The sequence below is a fragment of the Alternaria dauci genome, chromosome 5, assembly GCF_042100115.1.
Source record: "Alternaria dauci strain A2016 chromosome 5, whole genome shotgun sequence".
NCBI lineage: Eukaryota > Fungi > Ascomycota > Dothideomycetes > Pleosporales > Pleosporaceae > Alternaria > Alternaria dauci.
In genome coordinates, this window is record NC_091276.1 from 1569034 (window position 1) to 1584758 (window position 15725).

The following is a 15725-nucleotide window of genomic DNA, read 5'->3' on the forward strand; positions in this document are numbered from 1 at the left end:
CCGTCTTTTATACATAACAGGTTAACAGAGATTCAGTAAGTTTTCAGATCATGCCCCAAACGATAGCGGGATACCTTTAGCTAGCCAATGAAAGCATGGTATGAGTGTGGCCATGGCTTTCAGCACAGTTCCGCAGTAGGAAGCTACTAAGATGCTCTGGATACAAGAGTAATTCTTACCCACGTGGGAGTAGATGACGTGACAGAGACGGCTGTTGGCACAATTGACTGTCTGCTCCTCCCCTCTTTCTGAATCCTGTCCCTCGATCGCGTCTACCAACTAACGTGAATACCTGGAGCTCATCCACTCAACACACTACTACAATATACAACTTGAAGACCAAGATTGAAAATGTCTGAGGAGTTGTCCAAGAACTTTGAGACGCTCCAATTGCACGCTGGCAAGTACCTGTTTGAGTTTCTCTCTCTTTCTCAACCTGGGTGCTAACATAGAGGGCATAGGCCATGAGCCAGACTCGGCGACGAACTCTCGCGCCGTACCTATTTACGCGACTACTGTACGTTCCGAATCGATAATCACTCCCTCGAACAAATCCCAGACTAACACCAGCAGTCATACACCTTCAATGATAGCGCACATGCCGCAAAGCTCTTTGGCCTCAAGGAGTTTGGCAACCTGTACAGTCGTATAGGAAACCCCACTGTCGCTGTATTTGAGGCGCGTATCGCAGCACTTGAGGGCGGTGTGGCAGCACTGGCAACAGCATCTGGCCAAGCTGCTCAATTCATCGCCATAGCCGCTCTGGCGCATGCCGGAGACAACATCGTAGCGACATCAAATTTGTACGGAGGCACGTACAACCAGCTCAAGGTCTTTTTGCCGCGTCTGGGGGTGCAGACCAGGTTCATCAACGGTGACAAACCTGATGATTTCAAGGCCGCTATCGATGAAAAGACGAAGGCGATATATGTGAGTTGACGGGAAGAAGTCCCTGAACAATGACTAATTCATCTAAGCTTGAAAGCATTGGCAATCCAAGGTACAATGTCCCCGACTTTGAGAAGATTGTAGCAATTGCGCACGAGGCCGGTGTTCCAGTCATTGTCGATAACACATTTGGCGCCGGAGGATACTTCTGCAGGCCTATTGACCACGGTGCTGACATTGTTGTGCACTCTGCAACCAAATGGATTGGAGGTATGTATGAGTTTTGCGACGCTCTGACAGGGTACAAGCTAAAATGCACAGGTCACGGAACTACGATTGGTGGTGTCATAGTCGACAGTGGGAAGTTCGATTGGGGCAAGCACGGCAAGCGCTTTCCGCAAATGGTCGAGCCATCGGAGGGCTACCATGGACTGAAGTTCTGGGAGACATTTGGAGCCATTACATTTATCATCCGAGCGCGTGTTGAAATCCAACGAGACCTGGGCGCGGCGCTGAATCCATTCGCCGCCCAACAGCTGCTCCTTGGTATCGAGACTCTCTCGTTGCGAGCAGAGCGACACGCATACAATTCACTCAAGTTGGCCAAGTGGCTTGAGAGCAACAAGAACGTAAGCTGGGTGTCTTATCCTGGTCTTGAGAGTCATCCGTCACACGAGTTGGCGAAAAAGTACCTACCGCGTGGTTTCGGAGGCGTACTTTCTTTCGGTGTTACAGGCGGTGGTGCAGCAGGTAGCCAGGTTGTAGACAACTTCAAGCTCATCTCCAACGTGGCGAATGTCGGCGATTCCAAGACGCTGGCTATTCATCCCTGGACAACAACACACGAACAATTGAGCGACGAAGAGAAGATCAATTCGGGCGTGACCGAGGTAAGCAAATGTTGACATAACGTTACAGTCACGACGCGCTGACAAGGTACAGGATCTCATACGGATTTCAGTCGGCACAGAACACATTGACGACATCATCGCGGATTTTGAACAATCCTTCTCCAAGTCAGCAACGAAGCCTGGGGAGGAAGGTCAGCCGGAGAATGCGGAGAAAATAGGCGGTGGTGAGCCCTCTGCTTCGCTGTCTGGTTCCACTTAGGAATGCCTCGCGATTCCTTGACTGTAAGGCGTTGGATACGACAGAGGTGAAGGCCATGTCATGGACGGCTAGAAAGAATATTCGGACTTGGGGACTGTTGCCATGTACCGATTGCAAGCTGTTGCGCACATTGAATCATCTCGTCCATATCTCGTACGAAGTCGCATACTCGTTATTTTAGTTTGGTGCGAGACGGCCGAAGGCGCCGAGAACGCACCAAGCAAGCCGAGGTATCTTCCCCGCCAATCAGAATAGGGCCGCTCCGTGGCGGAACGAGCAACAAGGGTCGTGTCCGCGTGGTTTCGTGGGGAATGTGTCACGTCGGGGCAGCATGTGAAAGCGCGAATCTCACATGCGCACTTGTGCATCGACTCTCTCTTTCGCCGAATGAGTGTGTATCCTCAACGCCAACGCAGCTTGCACAGTGCCGGCCAAGTGTGAGCGCCCCGTAGCGTTCCCCGCGAATACATGGAAGAGAGGCGCTCTCACCCAAGTCTGGAGAAAAGCGGGCGCCCAGACACGGGGGCTCAGCTACATTTGGCGCACATGACCGGTAGCCCGCTGGCGTCCGGTGCTGGAGGCCAGCTTGAGCCTAGGCCCAGTTTTCATCTTCGTTTTGATTGGACAGGCGCGTCATGATGACTTTACCGAGGCACGTTTTGCGCAGAGGATTAGTTCGTAGCATCGACCCTTGCTTTCGAATCCGTGTCCTGTCTCGTCTTCTCTATTCTGTTTGTCCAACTGCAGCTGTCTAGAGTTGTTGCATCTTTCCCCATTCATAGTCGGCAGCTGAAGAGAAGAGGAGGAGGAACACTAGTGACGAGCACTATAGGTACGTGAGGTCACCTGCATATTGGAAGCTGGAAGCTCAGGTGCTTCACGCGCCAAATTCCATCATCGACTGTCGTTGACCAAGAACTTTGCTGATTCATACGATAGAGCAGAAAGCTCACACCAGCTTGTCGGCATTTTCTCCACACGCGACACGAAGCCTGTCAAATCGAACCTCTACATACACAAAAACGAGCAATCATGTTCACATCTTCAGATGCTCAGATTGATCGCGCAGCCGAGCTGCACGAGCCCCCAGCCAAGGGACAGCCCTACAGTGTAGCGTTGCCGGGCTCAGAGGCAGAGGGAAGGAGTGCCATCTACAGGCACTGGAGATTCACAGACAAGCCCCTGTTGGACCACCTGGTTCCCGACATCAGAACACCACACGAAGCATTTGAGAACTCGGTTGCGAAATGGCCCAAGAACAGATGCCTGGGACACCGCCCATACGACACGGCTACCAAGACGTTTGGCCCCTACGTTTGGCAAGACTACGAGACCGTCGCCAAGCGGAGAACCAACTTCGGCGCCGGTCTCGTACATTTGCACAAACAAGCCGGCGTTACCGCGCCCAAGTACGGTGTCGGGCTGTGGTGTCAGAACAGGCCGGAATGGCAGATTACCGATCTGGCGTGCATGTCCCAAGGCCTCTACACGGTTTCCATTTACGACACCCTTGGCCCGGACGCGACCGAATACATCATCAACCATTCCGAGTTGACTTGCGTAGTTGCCGGAATGAACCATGTTTCTGCGCTGTTGAAGCTGAAGCCTCGACTACCCTCGCTCAAGGTCATCGTGGTGCTCGACCCACTGTCAGCTGGCGAGCTTCCCGGGGAGTCCAAGGGCGACATCCTGAACTCGCTTGCTAGTGAGCAAGGTGTCACAATACACTATATCCGCGATGTGGAGGCTTTGGGTGAGAGGCAGCCGATTCCCATGAACCTGCCTACACCTGAAGACATTATTACCATCAACTACACATCTGGCACCACAGGCAACCCCAAGGGCGTCGTTTTGACGCACCGAAACGCGCATGCCGGGGCATGCACCTCCATGACCATTATGGGTAGCGGCCCTAGCGAGATTATTTGCTCCTTCTTGCCCCTGGCACACATCTATCAGCGGCTGGGAGAACATAGTGCGCTGGCCACTGGCGCTGCTATTGGTTACTTCCACGGAAACATTGCAGAGCTCGTAGACGACTTGCAGATGCTGCGACCGACCATTTTCTCCGGTGTACCGAGGCTGTACAATCGCTTCGGAGCGAAGATCAAGGAAGCGACTGTCCAGGCAACGGGCATCAAAGGAGCACTATCCCGCCACGTGGTGTCGACCAAGCTGGCGGCCATCAACGACAAGCAAAACCCGACCAATAAACACATGCTTTACGACCGCATTTGGGCCAAGAAGGTTTCTGCCGGTCTCGGACTGGATCGTTGCAAGGTCTTGGTCAGTGGCTCTGCGCCCATTGACCCTAGTCTGCACCAGTTCCTCCGTATCGTGTTCGGAAGCAATTTCACGCAAGGATACGGTTTGACCGAGACGTATGCCATTGCGCTGGTCCAGCACGAGGGAGACTTCTCAGCTGGTAACTGTGGTGGCGTTGGGCCCAACACGGAGTGTGCGCTGCTCGACGTGCCTGACATGGAGTACCTCTCTACTGACAAGCCGCACCCCCGTGGTGAACTTTTGATCCGCTCTACATCGCAGTTCAGGGAGTACTTCCGTAATGAGGAGGAGACGTCCAAGGCTATTGACGCTGACGGTTGGTTCCACACTGGCGACATCTGCTCTGTCGACGAACTCGGCCACTTCAAGATCATCGACCGCCGGAAGAACGTGCTCAAGCTCGCACAGGGGGAGTACATCTCGCCCGAGCGGATTGAGAACGTGTACCTTGCCAACTGCAGCTACCTCGCGTCTGGCTACGTTCACGGCGATTCGCACCAGTCGTTCCTTGTGGCCATCTTTGGTGTCGCGCCAGACATCTTCCCGCAATTCGCGTCCAAGGTGCTGGGCGAGAAGATTCCAGAGGGTGACATTGAGAAGATAAAGGAGGCGTGCAAGAACAAGAAGGTGGAGCAGGCAGTTCTCAAGGAGCTGGACAGGGTGGGACGAAAGAACAAGTTCAACAGCTACGAGCGTGTCAAGGCTGTGAGGTTGTTTGTCGATCCATTCACGATTGACAACCAACTTCTGACCCCGACGTAAGTTTTTCCCCTTGACGATGCGAGATGGATGATGGACTAACAAGGCAAAAACAGATTGAAGCTGAAGCGCCCGCAAACGGTCAAGGCCTTCAGGCAGCATCTAGATGACTGCTACGAGGAGGCGCTGGCTGAAGAGTCGAAGCCAAAGGCAAAGTTGTAGAAGACGCATTTGCATGTTTAGGAGCTGGCCGAGAACAAGGAGTCGTTAGCATGGTTGCTTTCCTGTCGCGTGGATGCTCTGGCAACCTGTGCGAGTATTGTACCACGGGACTGCGTAGGCACGGGTCAATCGAGTGTACAGTAGCGTAGACAATAATATAAACAGAACATGATCATCAAGACGATTCTGCGAAACCTGCCCGGCTCCACTACAGACGGAAAGCTTGTGAAATTTGCAAGCGGTGAAGGATAGCGGCCAACGTGTCACGGGCCGTGGGTGGACTACAGCGAGCGGGAGCAATCAGCGGACGCCAAGTCGTTGCGTAACAGGGGTTCCCGTCAGCTCGGATACGATACCATGGAATTATTCATGTCCGACGGGAGCTGCAACCAGCCAGCCAGCGCAACTTGTCCACCAACAGGTACAAACAACATAACCACAATCCCTCCCCTCCCCCCACATTCCACCCTCGAAGCTGCTCCACCTTCTCTTGTCCCGACCACCACCAGACTGCATCTTGGCGCCGCGAGCACGACAAACGCATGCCCGTCACGCGTGCAGCGGCTCAGGCCATGGGCGACGAGGGCGACGAGTCGACACAGCCGCGCGCATCGCGCTTCAAGGAGCACACAAACACAAACAGCAGCATACGGCCGCCGCCCGACGAGCTATGGAAGGACATTGGCATCGAGGAGCTGATTGAGCAGTTCAACGAGGAGAACTCGAAGCCGCCGACTTCGAGAAAGAGCTCGGCAAATCGTGTCCCTCGCCTGCCCAAGTCATCTTCGCGCGCAGCGTCCGGGAGCGCGACACCTTCGGATTCTGGCGTCGTGACCAGCGTACATGGGCCGCCAGCGACGCCCTCCGAGGGCACATACGCCCGCCTCCAGCGCGCCTTCGCATCCATGTTCGGCAGCGTTCTGGGCAAGCGCAAGGCCGGCGCCACAGACGCAGAGCGCGAGAGGGACCAGCACCTGCAGATACTCGAGGAGCGCAAGAGGGCCGCCGAGATTGCCTACCACGAGGCCAGAGACCGCGGCCTCCTGCCCACGCCAAAGGTCTTCGTACGGCCCGCCATGCGGTCGCGCCAGGTTGGCACCCCATCGCAGCCTGTCGCTGCCAAGAAGATGCAGCTGGGCTTGACCGCAGCCATGGTCGAGGCTGCCACGCCTGTCCGCACTCCACGCACGCCAACGCTGCGGCACACGCCCAGCAAGAAAGACCTGTACAAGCAGAAGAAGCTCACCAAGCGCGTCTCGGACCTCGAGTACAAGCTCGCGTCCGCCCGCAAGGAGCTCCAGACGGTCCTCTACAACGACGTGCCGCCTGTCCCGCGTATTCCCGACTTCGCACCGCCCACGCCCGACGTCACGCAGAGCGAAAACGAGCGCAGGTCGCAAAGTGCCACCCCGGTCACCGAAGCTCCTCAGAGCATCGGCAGGATTGTAAAGAAGCGCAAGGCCGTCATCCACGACTCCGACGGCGAATACAAACCCACATACACCGACTCCGAGGCCGACTTCGACCTCCTCTCCGCACACTCGGCCTCTGAAGCCGACGTGCCTGAGCGCAGCACAAAACGCGCCAAGAGCATCAAGAGCCCCAAGAGCCCCGCAAGCAAGAGTCCCAGGAGAGCTAGTTCGAGACTGGTCAAGAGGTTTTCGAGAAACAACTTGAGGAATGAGGAGCCTGTCAGGGTTGTGCCCGATGGCATGAATGTACCTCATGTGCCTAGTATACCTCGCGACATGGAGACCAAGGGAAACAAGGTCAAGGTCAGCGATGATGGATTCGGAGGCTTGGGCCACGAGATCTTCTGACTCGGACACCGATGATCCAAGGGCTTGTTTCTGGCTCTACATACCAAGGGCATATTGGTGAAAAGCTTGTCCAAGGCGGCACTGGACGCCAGCTACTCTAAACTTGGAACATCTTGCACAGCGCCTGGCCTATGCAGGAACGCGTTACCGGAGCTCTTGTTCCCCTTCTCTCTCCCCTTCCTTCCGTCCATTCCGTTTGCATCACCTCTTCTCCACACTGTGTGTGGGTGCGAGTACTCTGTTTCTTGTATCTCTGTTCGCTACAAAACTTGGAACTTCTCTACATGTCTGGGCATTCGTATAGTCATTTCTATTCACGAAAGCGATGATATCACGACCATAATAGCGAATGCAAATAATGCTTGTTCTTATACACACTCCTACTCGCAAAGCAGGAACATGGTTGGGGTATTAGCAGTTTCAGAACCGATTCGTCTCCAGGCACACGACTGCAACATACCATGCCTTACCACCCCGACTCAGCAAGTGGCTGATATCGAACAGCTAGCAGTACTTGTTCAAGTTGTAAGACCATTCTCTATAATCCGGTGGCTGTTCATCTAGATGAGCGTGATAGTGATGGGAAAGATGTGGGGTTGAAGATGAAGACACGCGTGGGCGGCAGAGATTTAGATAAGAGGATCACTCGTGCGCAACTCATCATGCTGATACATGACACAAATCCGTTTGAGGAAGACCTCGGGAGCTTGAAAATGCAATAGTCGAACATCTTGTTATCCGTGCGAGGAAGATGGCGATGAAACATCGACGGAATGTGCACTTTGATCATCGGGCAGAGTTGAGAAATGAACTGGAAGATGTGAGGTTGGCAGTCGAATATAGTGTATGAGGGATTTTCAAACTGTTTTCTTTTGCTGGCCAGAGCGACAAGGTGCATGGAACGCAGTCTAGACCACCTTCTTTTCCTCTTCATGATACTGTCGATACCCGCACTGGTATGTTGAACTAGAGATGAATATCCCCCCTATATCCAGCAAGTTATTCAGAGCAACTGCTGTACTCATGTACAAGTTCCCGATAGGCGGCATCGCCCATTGAAGGTTTCGTGACATACGCTGGGTGCCTCACCTCCTATCATTCATTGGAATGATCTCGGCCTTGGCAGGCCGAACTGATAGTACAAGTCTCTGTTGACTGCAGATAAGTGAGGATCTGCAATTATCTTTGTGATTCTATTCGTGGGCTGCTTACGCTGCACAACATGGTCATCAGTTTATTAATCCACACACCGGCGTATAAGCGGATGAACCCATCTACAAAAGAACACCTTGAATGACCAAGCCTGAGTATTCTAACCATCCGTTCCTTGAATTTTAACACTTGGATGCTTCCAAATAACCTTGCATCGACGGATGATCACCCCTGCACGTACCGCAGCTGTTCCCATTCTCTTACGGGCATGCGGTTTAACCGGGCGTGGCAGGTATGTCGGCCAATTGTCAGACAAGGACATAGTTCCGCTACAACTCCACCCCTGTGCCCCGGTTCGCTCCACGTCATCGATTGGCCAGCCTAGATATGTCAATGGGCATTGTTTGCGCAACGTATATAGTGGGTCAGATTGTGCCTCTTCCATGCCCTTACAGCCTTGTGACTTCCTCGCAGTAGGTTTCTCATGTACGAACACAAGCCCGATAACATGGCGGACGAAAAGAAAGAGCAGACTAAGCGCGTTGCGGCGGAAAATGGCGTGTGAGTATTCTCTGTGTGGTTTTGCCGTGATGGAATCAATGCTGACAAGATGCAGTGCCAACCCTTCAGGTGCGATGGTCGCTGGTTTTGCGCCCATGTACCTCGCTGCCATACCTCTTACGTGCGTCTGAATCTCCGAGCCTCATCTCAAGAGCGCGACCACTCAAGTCGAGCCGCAAACTAACCATTGTCGCAAAGTTCCTTCCTTACGAAACCAGACAGTGTGACACAATCCCTGGTGCATGCTCTCATCAAGTTGATTCCTGGAGTCACCGTACGTCTCTCGCCTTTCTCCCACCTTGACCTCTCCCTTCATCCTGTACTAATGATTCTCTTTAGACAACAGCCATAACATCCGGTCGCGCTATTCCTGCACTCTCAGCCATTTACTTATTCTGGACGTTCGGCGCCTCGGGTGCCATCTCTGGAGCAGGACAAGCCATGGGACGAGAAGAGGGCATGGATATGGAGCACTCGAGGAAACATGTCCACAAGCTGGACGGGCTGCCATTGAGGTTGAGAAGTTCGCACTATGCACTCATGGAAAACTTTCCAGGTAAGCTGACACTTGAACTACGCCGTCAACTTCGCCAATGAACAGAGTCGCTAATGAAAATATGATTGTAGCTTTTGCATTAGCTGCTGCTCTGGCACAGGTTCTCGCGCCTCGAGATGCACAGATAGTCAACCTGCTGGGCTTTCATGTTATCGCCAAGTTGTTTGTGCATTACCCGGCTTATGTCGGCAATATGCCTTTGCCGAGGACTACTGCGCATGTCACTGCCACGGCGGCATTGATCAATATTTGCTGGAGATTGGCTGCTGGCAACTAGGAAGGAAGTCGGTACATATCGTGATTGGATAGTGCTGATGTGTAATCGAAGACGTCATTCCAAATCTTGCAGACGATGTCAGAGGAGGTTTCGAGGTACTGGTTCCTAATGAGAAGAAATACCGTGAGAACTGACATGAGAACGCGCATTTCCACATGTCTTGTGCGTCCATCAATATCCCTTTATTCACACTAGACTAAGATACCGCCGCTACTACTATGGGAAGCTGCAATGCTGACAGCATTTTGTTTGCGCAAGAAAGCGCATCCTAGCACTGTCACCTCTATACTTGAACTAACTAGATACCATTCGTAATACATCTACTTGACATCATTACCCTCGCCAACAACATGCGCTTTCTAATCGTGACTTCAAATTTGTATGTGAATTATAATTTTGCGGAATGTTTCGTACCAACCTTGGAAGGAGTAAAGCGGGCTCTGCACCTGGGCATATGATTGGTTCACAAGGGCTCTGTTGCTCTTGTGTACAGATCACATGCAGAGAAGGTCAAACGACGAATATTCACTTCTAAATCTTGGGCATTGCCCATCCGTTTCACTAAGTACTTTGAGCTTGGCCCGAGTCCTAATTATAGGTAGTATATAAGGACCTACGTTCGTGTGCCTGAACACATACCCATGCCTACCTATACTTGCACACCATTGCAATCGCCATCCACATAACTCCTTGGTTCTACCACTAATCACTTCATTACAAGGCGTAGAGATTGCAAACCATTGCATCTATGGGCCTCCTCCAATTCCTCTCCATTGCTGTCTTCGCCAATGGCGTAGTGCTTGCAGCTCCTAGTCCGCATATGGGCATGGTAAACAACAACGACGTCCGCGATATCGGCGCAGTCTACTCCCAGCCGGGGTATGCTTCTAAGCCCGAGTATCTTCTCATGGACAAGAAGACTCCTGCGTGTTTTCCACTGTATGAAATGCTCCCGATTCTGACATGGTAGTCACTGATGTGTCGTAGTGGCAACACCAATATCTGGTCTATCATGATATGTGTCGAGTCTATCGAGTGCGATTTCTGGAAGGTACGTCACATAAACATGAGTATAGTCTAGTAACTAGGCTGATAAGTAGCAGAATACTGGCTGCGGTTCGACATCAGGTGAGCAGGCCATCTTCACCGTCGGCTGCGGTGATGTTCATGATCTCCCTCCTACTCTGCCTGGCACATACGGCTCCTACAAGTGCCACCATATCGATCCAAACGCTCCCGAACACGACGGCGCTGTCAAGGTCGAGACTACCCCTCACGATCCCAATAACAACTTTTGGGGTTAGATATGAACGCATGTTCTTCCTGAATACACAGATCATCTCGTTACTCTCCAACGAGATCCTCCTTACCTTGGCTAAGGTTTTGATATCGGTGCGATTGAACTATGAGCGTGACTCTTGTTCAGCTCTGTCGTGGTTGCAAGACTGGTCTGACGATATACAATGGGCCTCCCTCTAAAATACCCTTCAAGACCGATCTGATGATCATGCGTAGGGCTAAAGTGCAGGGCGATATTGGTGTAGACTTAGAAGCTGTGTAAGATCGTGTCCTTGAATTAATGTTTCATAGAAGAACACAACTCATACAATCCTCTGCTAGAAGCCCGAAATCCACTTGCAGAACTTGCAGTCACCTTGAAAGCTCCAGACTTAGCGTTGCGATGTACTGATCTGAAACCGCAGCATTGCAAAGATTCAACACAAGCATTCGTCCTACTAACGCATGCCAACATGATCGACTGCACAGGAACTGCCGCCAAACAAAAGTAGCGTGTCACACGACATGGAACTAGTCACCACAACCCGCTCATATGGTGAATGAGGAGACTGGACGTCAAAGCCCAAAGCCTCCGCTGATGATGCTTGTCAGCGATCGTCTAGTCTTGACCCCGCTACGCCTTCGACTTCTTGCCCAACAATGGCATCTGTGCGCCTGCGCCAATCTGTACTCTCGGGCCTGGTATATCGCTTGCCTTCTCCCTTTTAGGCAGATCGCCAAGTTTCTTCCACATGAGCTGTAGTTGAATGTGCCCTGGCGTGATGCCCAACTGCTGTGACCCCCAGCGGAACTGCCATAGTGAGAGCGACTCGTTGGCAGCAGGGGTGCGCTTGGCGTCGTAGAAGCATGCTATATCGCCGAAGCAGAGGAAAACGTATGGGAATCCTGTCTATACACCCATCAGCAAAGTCCTTCAACGAGTCGAACTGGAAATGACACGTACTATTGTGTACAACTCATCATAGATGTCAACGTTGCGCTCTCCGCAATGCCACGCATAATCACCTTTCCCGTAGTGACTATCGACATTCTCCTCTTGGCTATCGTCCTGGAATGTGCAGTTTCCATTTTGAGTGCTGAGCGTATAAGGATAGTCGTCTAGACGCTCGAAAACACCACATTCCTTAGCACTGCCGCTGTCATAGACGAATTTCCCGCGTGCATCTAGACACCCCACACTAGACTCGGGGGTGGCCGTCTTCCAACTATCAGAGGCTAGGACGTAGATGTGACCAATGCCAGTGAAGTCTTTTTGCTGGATGCCAGCAGTCGCAGGGAGAGCGAAAGAAGCAACGAAAAGAAGAAGGAGCGTAGTTGGCATGTTGGCGAACATGATACGAGGACGTTGATTTGCGTTCCGAGAGAAGAGAGACGAAATGCAAGCTTTCTGTCGGCAGTATCGCAGCGAAATGAAATCTACTCTGGAGAGAGGAAGTACCCAGGCTCTTTATATTGATCGCTTGTCGCACAGCTCATACGCAGCACGCCACGCTTTCTGACAATGAACTAACCCTGCAAAATCACTACGCCGCCTCACTACGACCAGAAGCCGATATTCTTGGTGGGGAAGAGTCACGCCCTTGCGAAGGTTACCCCAGGTTTGCTGCGGGATAAATGAATTTACTCAGAGACCCAATTTCGGATCCCCTCCTCGTGATGACGGATACAATATCGCTTGCCAAGGTGAGGAAAACGAAGTACAGACACCTCGGCGGCGTCGAATGAACAGATGGATACTACTCGACCAGCACACTGCGTGACCATGTACTTAATATCGAACGTTGGGCCTTATAAGCAGGGGGCTTTGTGTGTATGCAGCATTATGCTAAGAGCTGAGGCGTGGTGCAAATATGCACAGATTTACCAGGGCAGATGCGCCATGTGCCAGATCCCTTGAAACATGGCGAATCGTTGACCAGTAGAGATATAAAGGACCAAGAGACCAGGCGTTGACCGGACTTTGAGCTTGTTTCGCTTAGCCAGACGTGCCGCTGTAGATATGTCAGATACGTAAGCGAAGGGTGGTGGGTGGGGATAAGAGTACTCGGAGATCAAAGCGGAAGGAGGGTTGGGCACCCCTTTCACCGAGACGCTAGTCGAATATCGGACTAGGTCGTCGCTCACATCATTGAATCATTGGGCCGCTGTACGACGATAGGTAACGGAACTTTTCACTTTGTTTTCTCTATCACTTTCTGGGTCACAGTATCTGTATGACCTGAGCTTGAGAATGGTTAAGGTGTAACACATACATGAGGGATGAAGCTGGTATTTCGGTAGACAAGCAGGAAGACATGGAAATGACAGAAGTGGCATCATCAAGCCGCACATACCTCTCCTTAACCATTTTCCAGGAACTTGCGGAATCCGGCACAGATTGCTCATTACATCACGATATGAAAGTCCGATACGACGAACGAACGCTGGCCGCTCCTGTCGATCTCCCGCAACATACACACAAGCTTGCGCGCCATCTCCGCTGACCCCAGCTTAGCGCTTTCGGTAGCATTACGCATCATCCATGAAGTCCGGCAAAGCGCCATATTCCGGAAGGCTAAGAGCTATCTCTCGTAAAAGGATTTACAGCTGACCGAGCTGATCTACACTTCCACCACCCCAATCGGAGTATCCTAGAAGCACTGCATATAAACCCTTCCACGCCTAAATTGGTTCGCGACGAGATCGTTGTACTTCAGTCCGCCACCATGCAGCCATCATACGTACAGGTTTTGCCGTTACCTGTCCCCGCCGCCACATAAGCCATGGTACATGTACTTGAAACCACTCTACCGGTGTATTCAGCATTGGTTCAGAATATTACCGGGTTAGCGCTATCTTGGATAAAACTTTGATGTGCCACCATTGCTGGCCTTTCCCCTCATGAGAAGTAGATATCATGTTCGTAACAAGCCAGTGACATAGGCGACGTCCGGCATCTTACCGTATAGAGATTTGAACTTATAAATTTCCTAGCTGGTCTCATTACAAAAGCGCGGTTGCGAGTTGAGATAGCGCATATGTACATAAACCAGTAGATGACCATGAAGAGTTTACAGGATATATTGCTATTCAGAGTGAGCAAGTACCGCAACATGCTGGGGCAAATTCACCAAGTTTGGGTACTGTGGATATCTGCTGGCTGTCTAGTTCAACCGAGTGAGTCTAGAATTCAACTCGAAATAAACGTTGTCACTACTAGTTCGAGGTAAAAGACGCGTGTTTATAGGATCGAAATCTTGCCATGTCCAAGAAGAGAAGGAGAGCGGCTTTGCGGAAGATTGCTCGGGCGTTGGGAAATGAAGCTAAGAGCCAGGTGTAGCAAAGGATTGTCTGAGAAACAAGCGATGATCTAGTGAGTGACGGAAACATAGAATAAGAGTTTCTAATGTGCTCTGCTTAGCTTCATGCATATATAGCACATCCACGACTGGCGCAGTGTGCGTTGATGGAGAGAGAAAGAGTTGACCTCGCGCTATTGATTGAAACCCTTCCACCTTGTTGCCCGCACCGCATCATAGATCGTGTCGAACTCAGATACAAGATTGATCGTCGAGCAGCTAGCGGACCCGCAGGTACAGAAATGTCTGCAGCAGGAGAATCGCTGGCTGTCGTTATAGACGGCAACTTTGCTGACGACTTCAAGCTTGGACTTGATAGCTGGCACCAAGTGATTTTGAATAGGCCGTATGCCGCGTTTCTGGTAGCGGTGGAAGGAAATGAAGGCAGAATAGACTGCTTGGATATACTGCGCAACTCTTTTCCTATGACAATCGAACCGAAAACTCTCGCCAGGAATTGCGCTTTCTCAGAGTAGCCGGCGTGCCGACTTTACTCCCTCTGAAAACGATTGCCAAAAAGAATACGTCTCAATTACGAGGATGAGATTCGTGATTAAGGATTCGCTGGAGAGATCATGACTGGGAGAAGGTTGCATTTTGAGGCGTAGATCGGAGCTTGGACTTACGCTTACTCACCCGACTCATCTTCACCTTCACCCAACAGGACTCTGTAGCGGCGTACAAGATTAGTTGTTGCGTAGAAAGTGGTATAGTCAGATGCGTTTCGCTATCTCTTCGACCATGGTTAGGATGGTGTGTCCACTCGAAAAACTTCAGGTTGTCGAGTCCAGTAAGACCGGATGAGTACTTGGGTACTTCTTGCGTCTACCTACCGTCGCACAGAATACGACTCGAGGACGGATGGAAGATTCATCGCGCACTCAAAGTCACCACAATCTGTGCGGGCGATTGTGCAACTTCCAGGTGGTGTGGCAAAGTCGCGACGTGTTCGGCCCCCACCTTGCCGTCATCAACGTCCCACCCGGAGTGTTGACGCGGCAGCACCACGAGGTGTGGTATGTCATCTGGTGAGCTGGGAAGGCTTAGGTGACTGACAAGATGGTCGCTTGAATGAAAGCAAACATGAATTGATGCTTTTGTTCCGATGAAGTTGAGCAAGGAGAGACAGAGGGGGAAGCTGTGCGATAGACGCAGTGGCGAGAGCTTGACTTGACGGCCAGGGTATACATACTCGAAATGTCAGCAAGAGAACATATCAACGCTGTCGGAACGCCCAGCTAAATCGGGAGAAGGGATGCGTAGTCCCATGTGTCTGGTCTCTGTCGAAATGGTGGGGTCATTAGGACTTTGGGAGGTGGGACTGCCTAGGTACCGAAACGCGAACCTCACACGCGACCAACCGGCGAGTTTCGGCCGCGAGATAAGAACAATCTCCAGTCCATCGCCGTGTGTACCGAAACATTTCCCTCTGCGCCGACCCTGGCCCTGCTTTCCAGCGAGTTTCGTCAGTAGCAACGGCGACATCTCGCATCCGCAGACTGCGAGGTTGAACCGCT

At 51.8% G+C, this 15725-nt stretch overlaps 6 protein-coding genes across 6 annotated transcripts; 5 read left to right on the plus strand and 1 right to left on the minus strand.

Annotated features, from left to right (window-relative positions):
• The first annotated feature begins 269 nt into the window (after positions 1 to 269).
• On the plus strand, positions 270 to 2127 carry ACET3X_006004 (uncharacterized protein). Its single transcript, XM_069452168.1, has 6 exons — positions 270 to 400; positions 462 to 517; positions 574 to 930; positions 978 to 1158; positions 1210 to 1778; positions 1831 to 2127. The coding sequence occupies exons 1-6, from the start codon at positions 352 to 354 to the stop codon at positions 1996 to 1998; spliced, it is 1380 nt and encodes a 459-aa protein (XP_069306364.1). The 5' UTR covers positions 270 to 351; the 3' UTR covers positions 1999 to 2127.
• Positions 2128 to 2707: 580 nt separating this feature from the next.
• On the plus strand, positions 2708 to 5360 carry ACET3X_006005 (uncharacterized protein). Its single transcript, XM_069452169.1, has 3 exons — positions 2708 to 2830; positions 2938 to 5042; positions 5100 to 5360. The coding sequence occupies exons 2-3, from the start codon at positions 3031 to 3033 to the stop codon at positions 5203 to 5205; spliced, it is 2118 nt and encodes a 705-aa protein (XP_069306365.1). The 5' UTR covers positions 2708 to 2830; positions 2938 to 3030; the 3' UTR covers positions 5206 to 5360.
• A 387-nt stretch (positions 5361 to 5747) lies between these two features.
• Positions 5748 to 7025, plus strand: ACET3X_006006 (uncharacterized protein; the record flags this gene model as incomplete). Its single annotated transcript, XM_069452170.1, has 1 exon — positions 5748 to 7025. One exon carries the CDS (start codon positions 5748 to 5750, stop codon positions 7023 to 7025), a length of 1278 nt encoding a protein of 425 aa, XP_069306366.1.
• A 1660-nt stretch (positions 7026 to 8685) lies between these two features.
• Positions 8686 to 9571, plus strand: ACET3X_006007 (uncharacterized protein; the record flags this gene model as incomplete). Its single annotated transcript, XM_069452172.1, has 5 exons — positions 8686 to 8738; positions 8794 to 8859; positions 8937 to 9012; positions 9078 to 9294; positions 9366 to 9571. The coding sequence occupies 5 exons, from the start codon at positions 8686 to 8688 to the stop codon at positions 9569 to 9571; spliced, it is 618 nt and encodes a 205-aa protein (XP_069306367.1).
• Positions 9572 to 10319: 748 nt separating this feature from the next.
• On the plus strand, positions 10320 to 10875 carry ACET3X_006008 (uncharacterized protein; the record flags this gene model as incomplete). Its single annotated transcript, XM_069452173.1, has 3 exons — positions 10320 to 10510; positions 10559 to 10622; positions 10675 to 10875. 3 exons carry the CDS (start codon positions 10320 to 10322, stop codon positions 10873 to 10875), a joined length of 456 nt encoding a protein of 151 aa, XP_069306368.1.
• Positions 10876 to 11483: 608 nt separating this feature from the next.
• On the minus strand, positions 11484 to 12191 carry ACET3X_006009 (uncharacterized protein; the record flags this gene model as incomplete). The annotated part of the gene is made up of 2 exons (XM_069452174.1): positions 11484 to 11759; positions 11814 to 12191. 2 exons carry the CDS (start codon positions 12189 to 12191, stop codon positions 11484 to 11486), a joined length of 654 nt encoding a protein of 217 aa, XP_069306369.1.
• Between the last annotated feature and the right edge of the window lie 3534 nt (positions 12192 to 15725).

What these genes read in the sequence shown, in the direction of transcription:
- ACET3X_006005 (XM_069452169.1), top strand. Translation starts at nt 3,031, where the DNA reads ATGTTCACATCTTCAGATGCTCAGATTGATCGCGCAGCCGAGCTGCAC. An exon ending in AACCAACTTCTGACCCCGAC is followed by an intron (nt 5,043 to 5,099) that starts GTAAGTTTTTCC and finishes AGGCAAAAACAG; the next exon opens with ATTGAAGCTGAAGCGCCCGC.
- ACET3X_006004 (XM_069452168.1), top strand. Translation starts at nt 352, where the DNA reads ATGTCTGAGGAGTTGTCCAAGAACTTTGAGACGCTCCAATTGCACGCT. An exon ending in AAAAGACGAAGGCGATATAT is followed by an intron (nt 931 to 977) that starts GTGAGTTGACGG and finishes AATTCATCTAAG; the next exon opens with CTTGAAAGCATTGGCAATCC. An exon ending in TGCAACCAAATGGATTGGAG is followed by an intron (nt 1,159 to 1,209) that starts GTATGTATGAGT and finishes TAAAATGCACAG; the next exon opens with GTCACGGAACTACGATTGGT.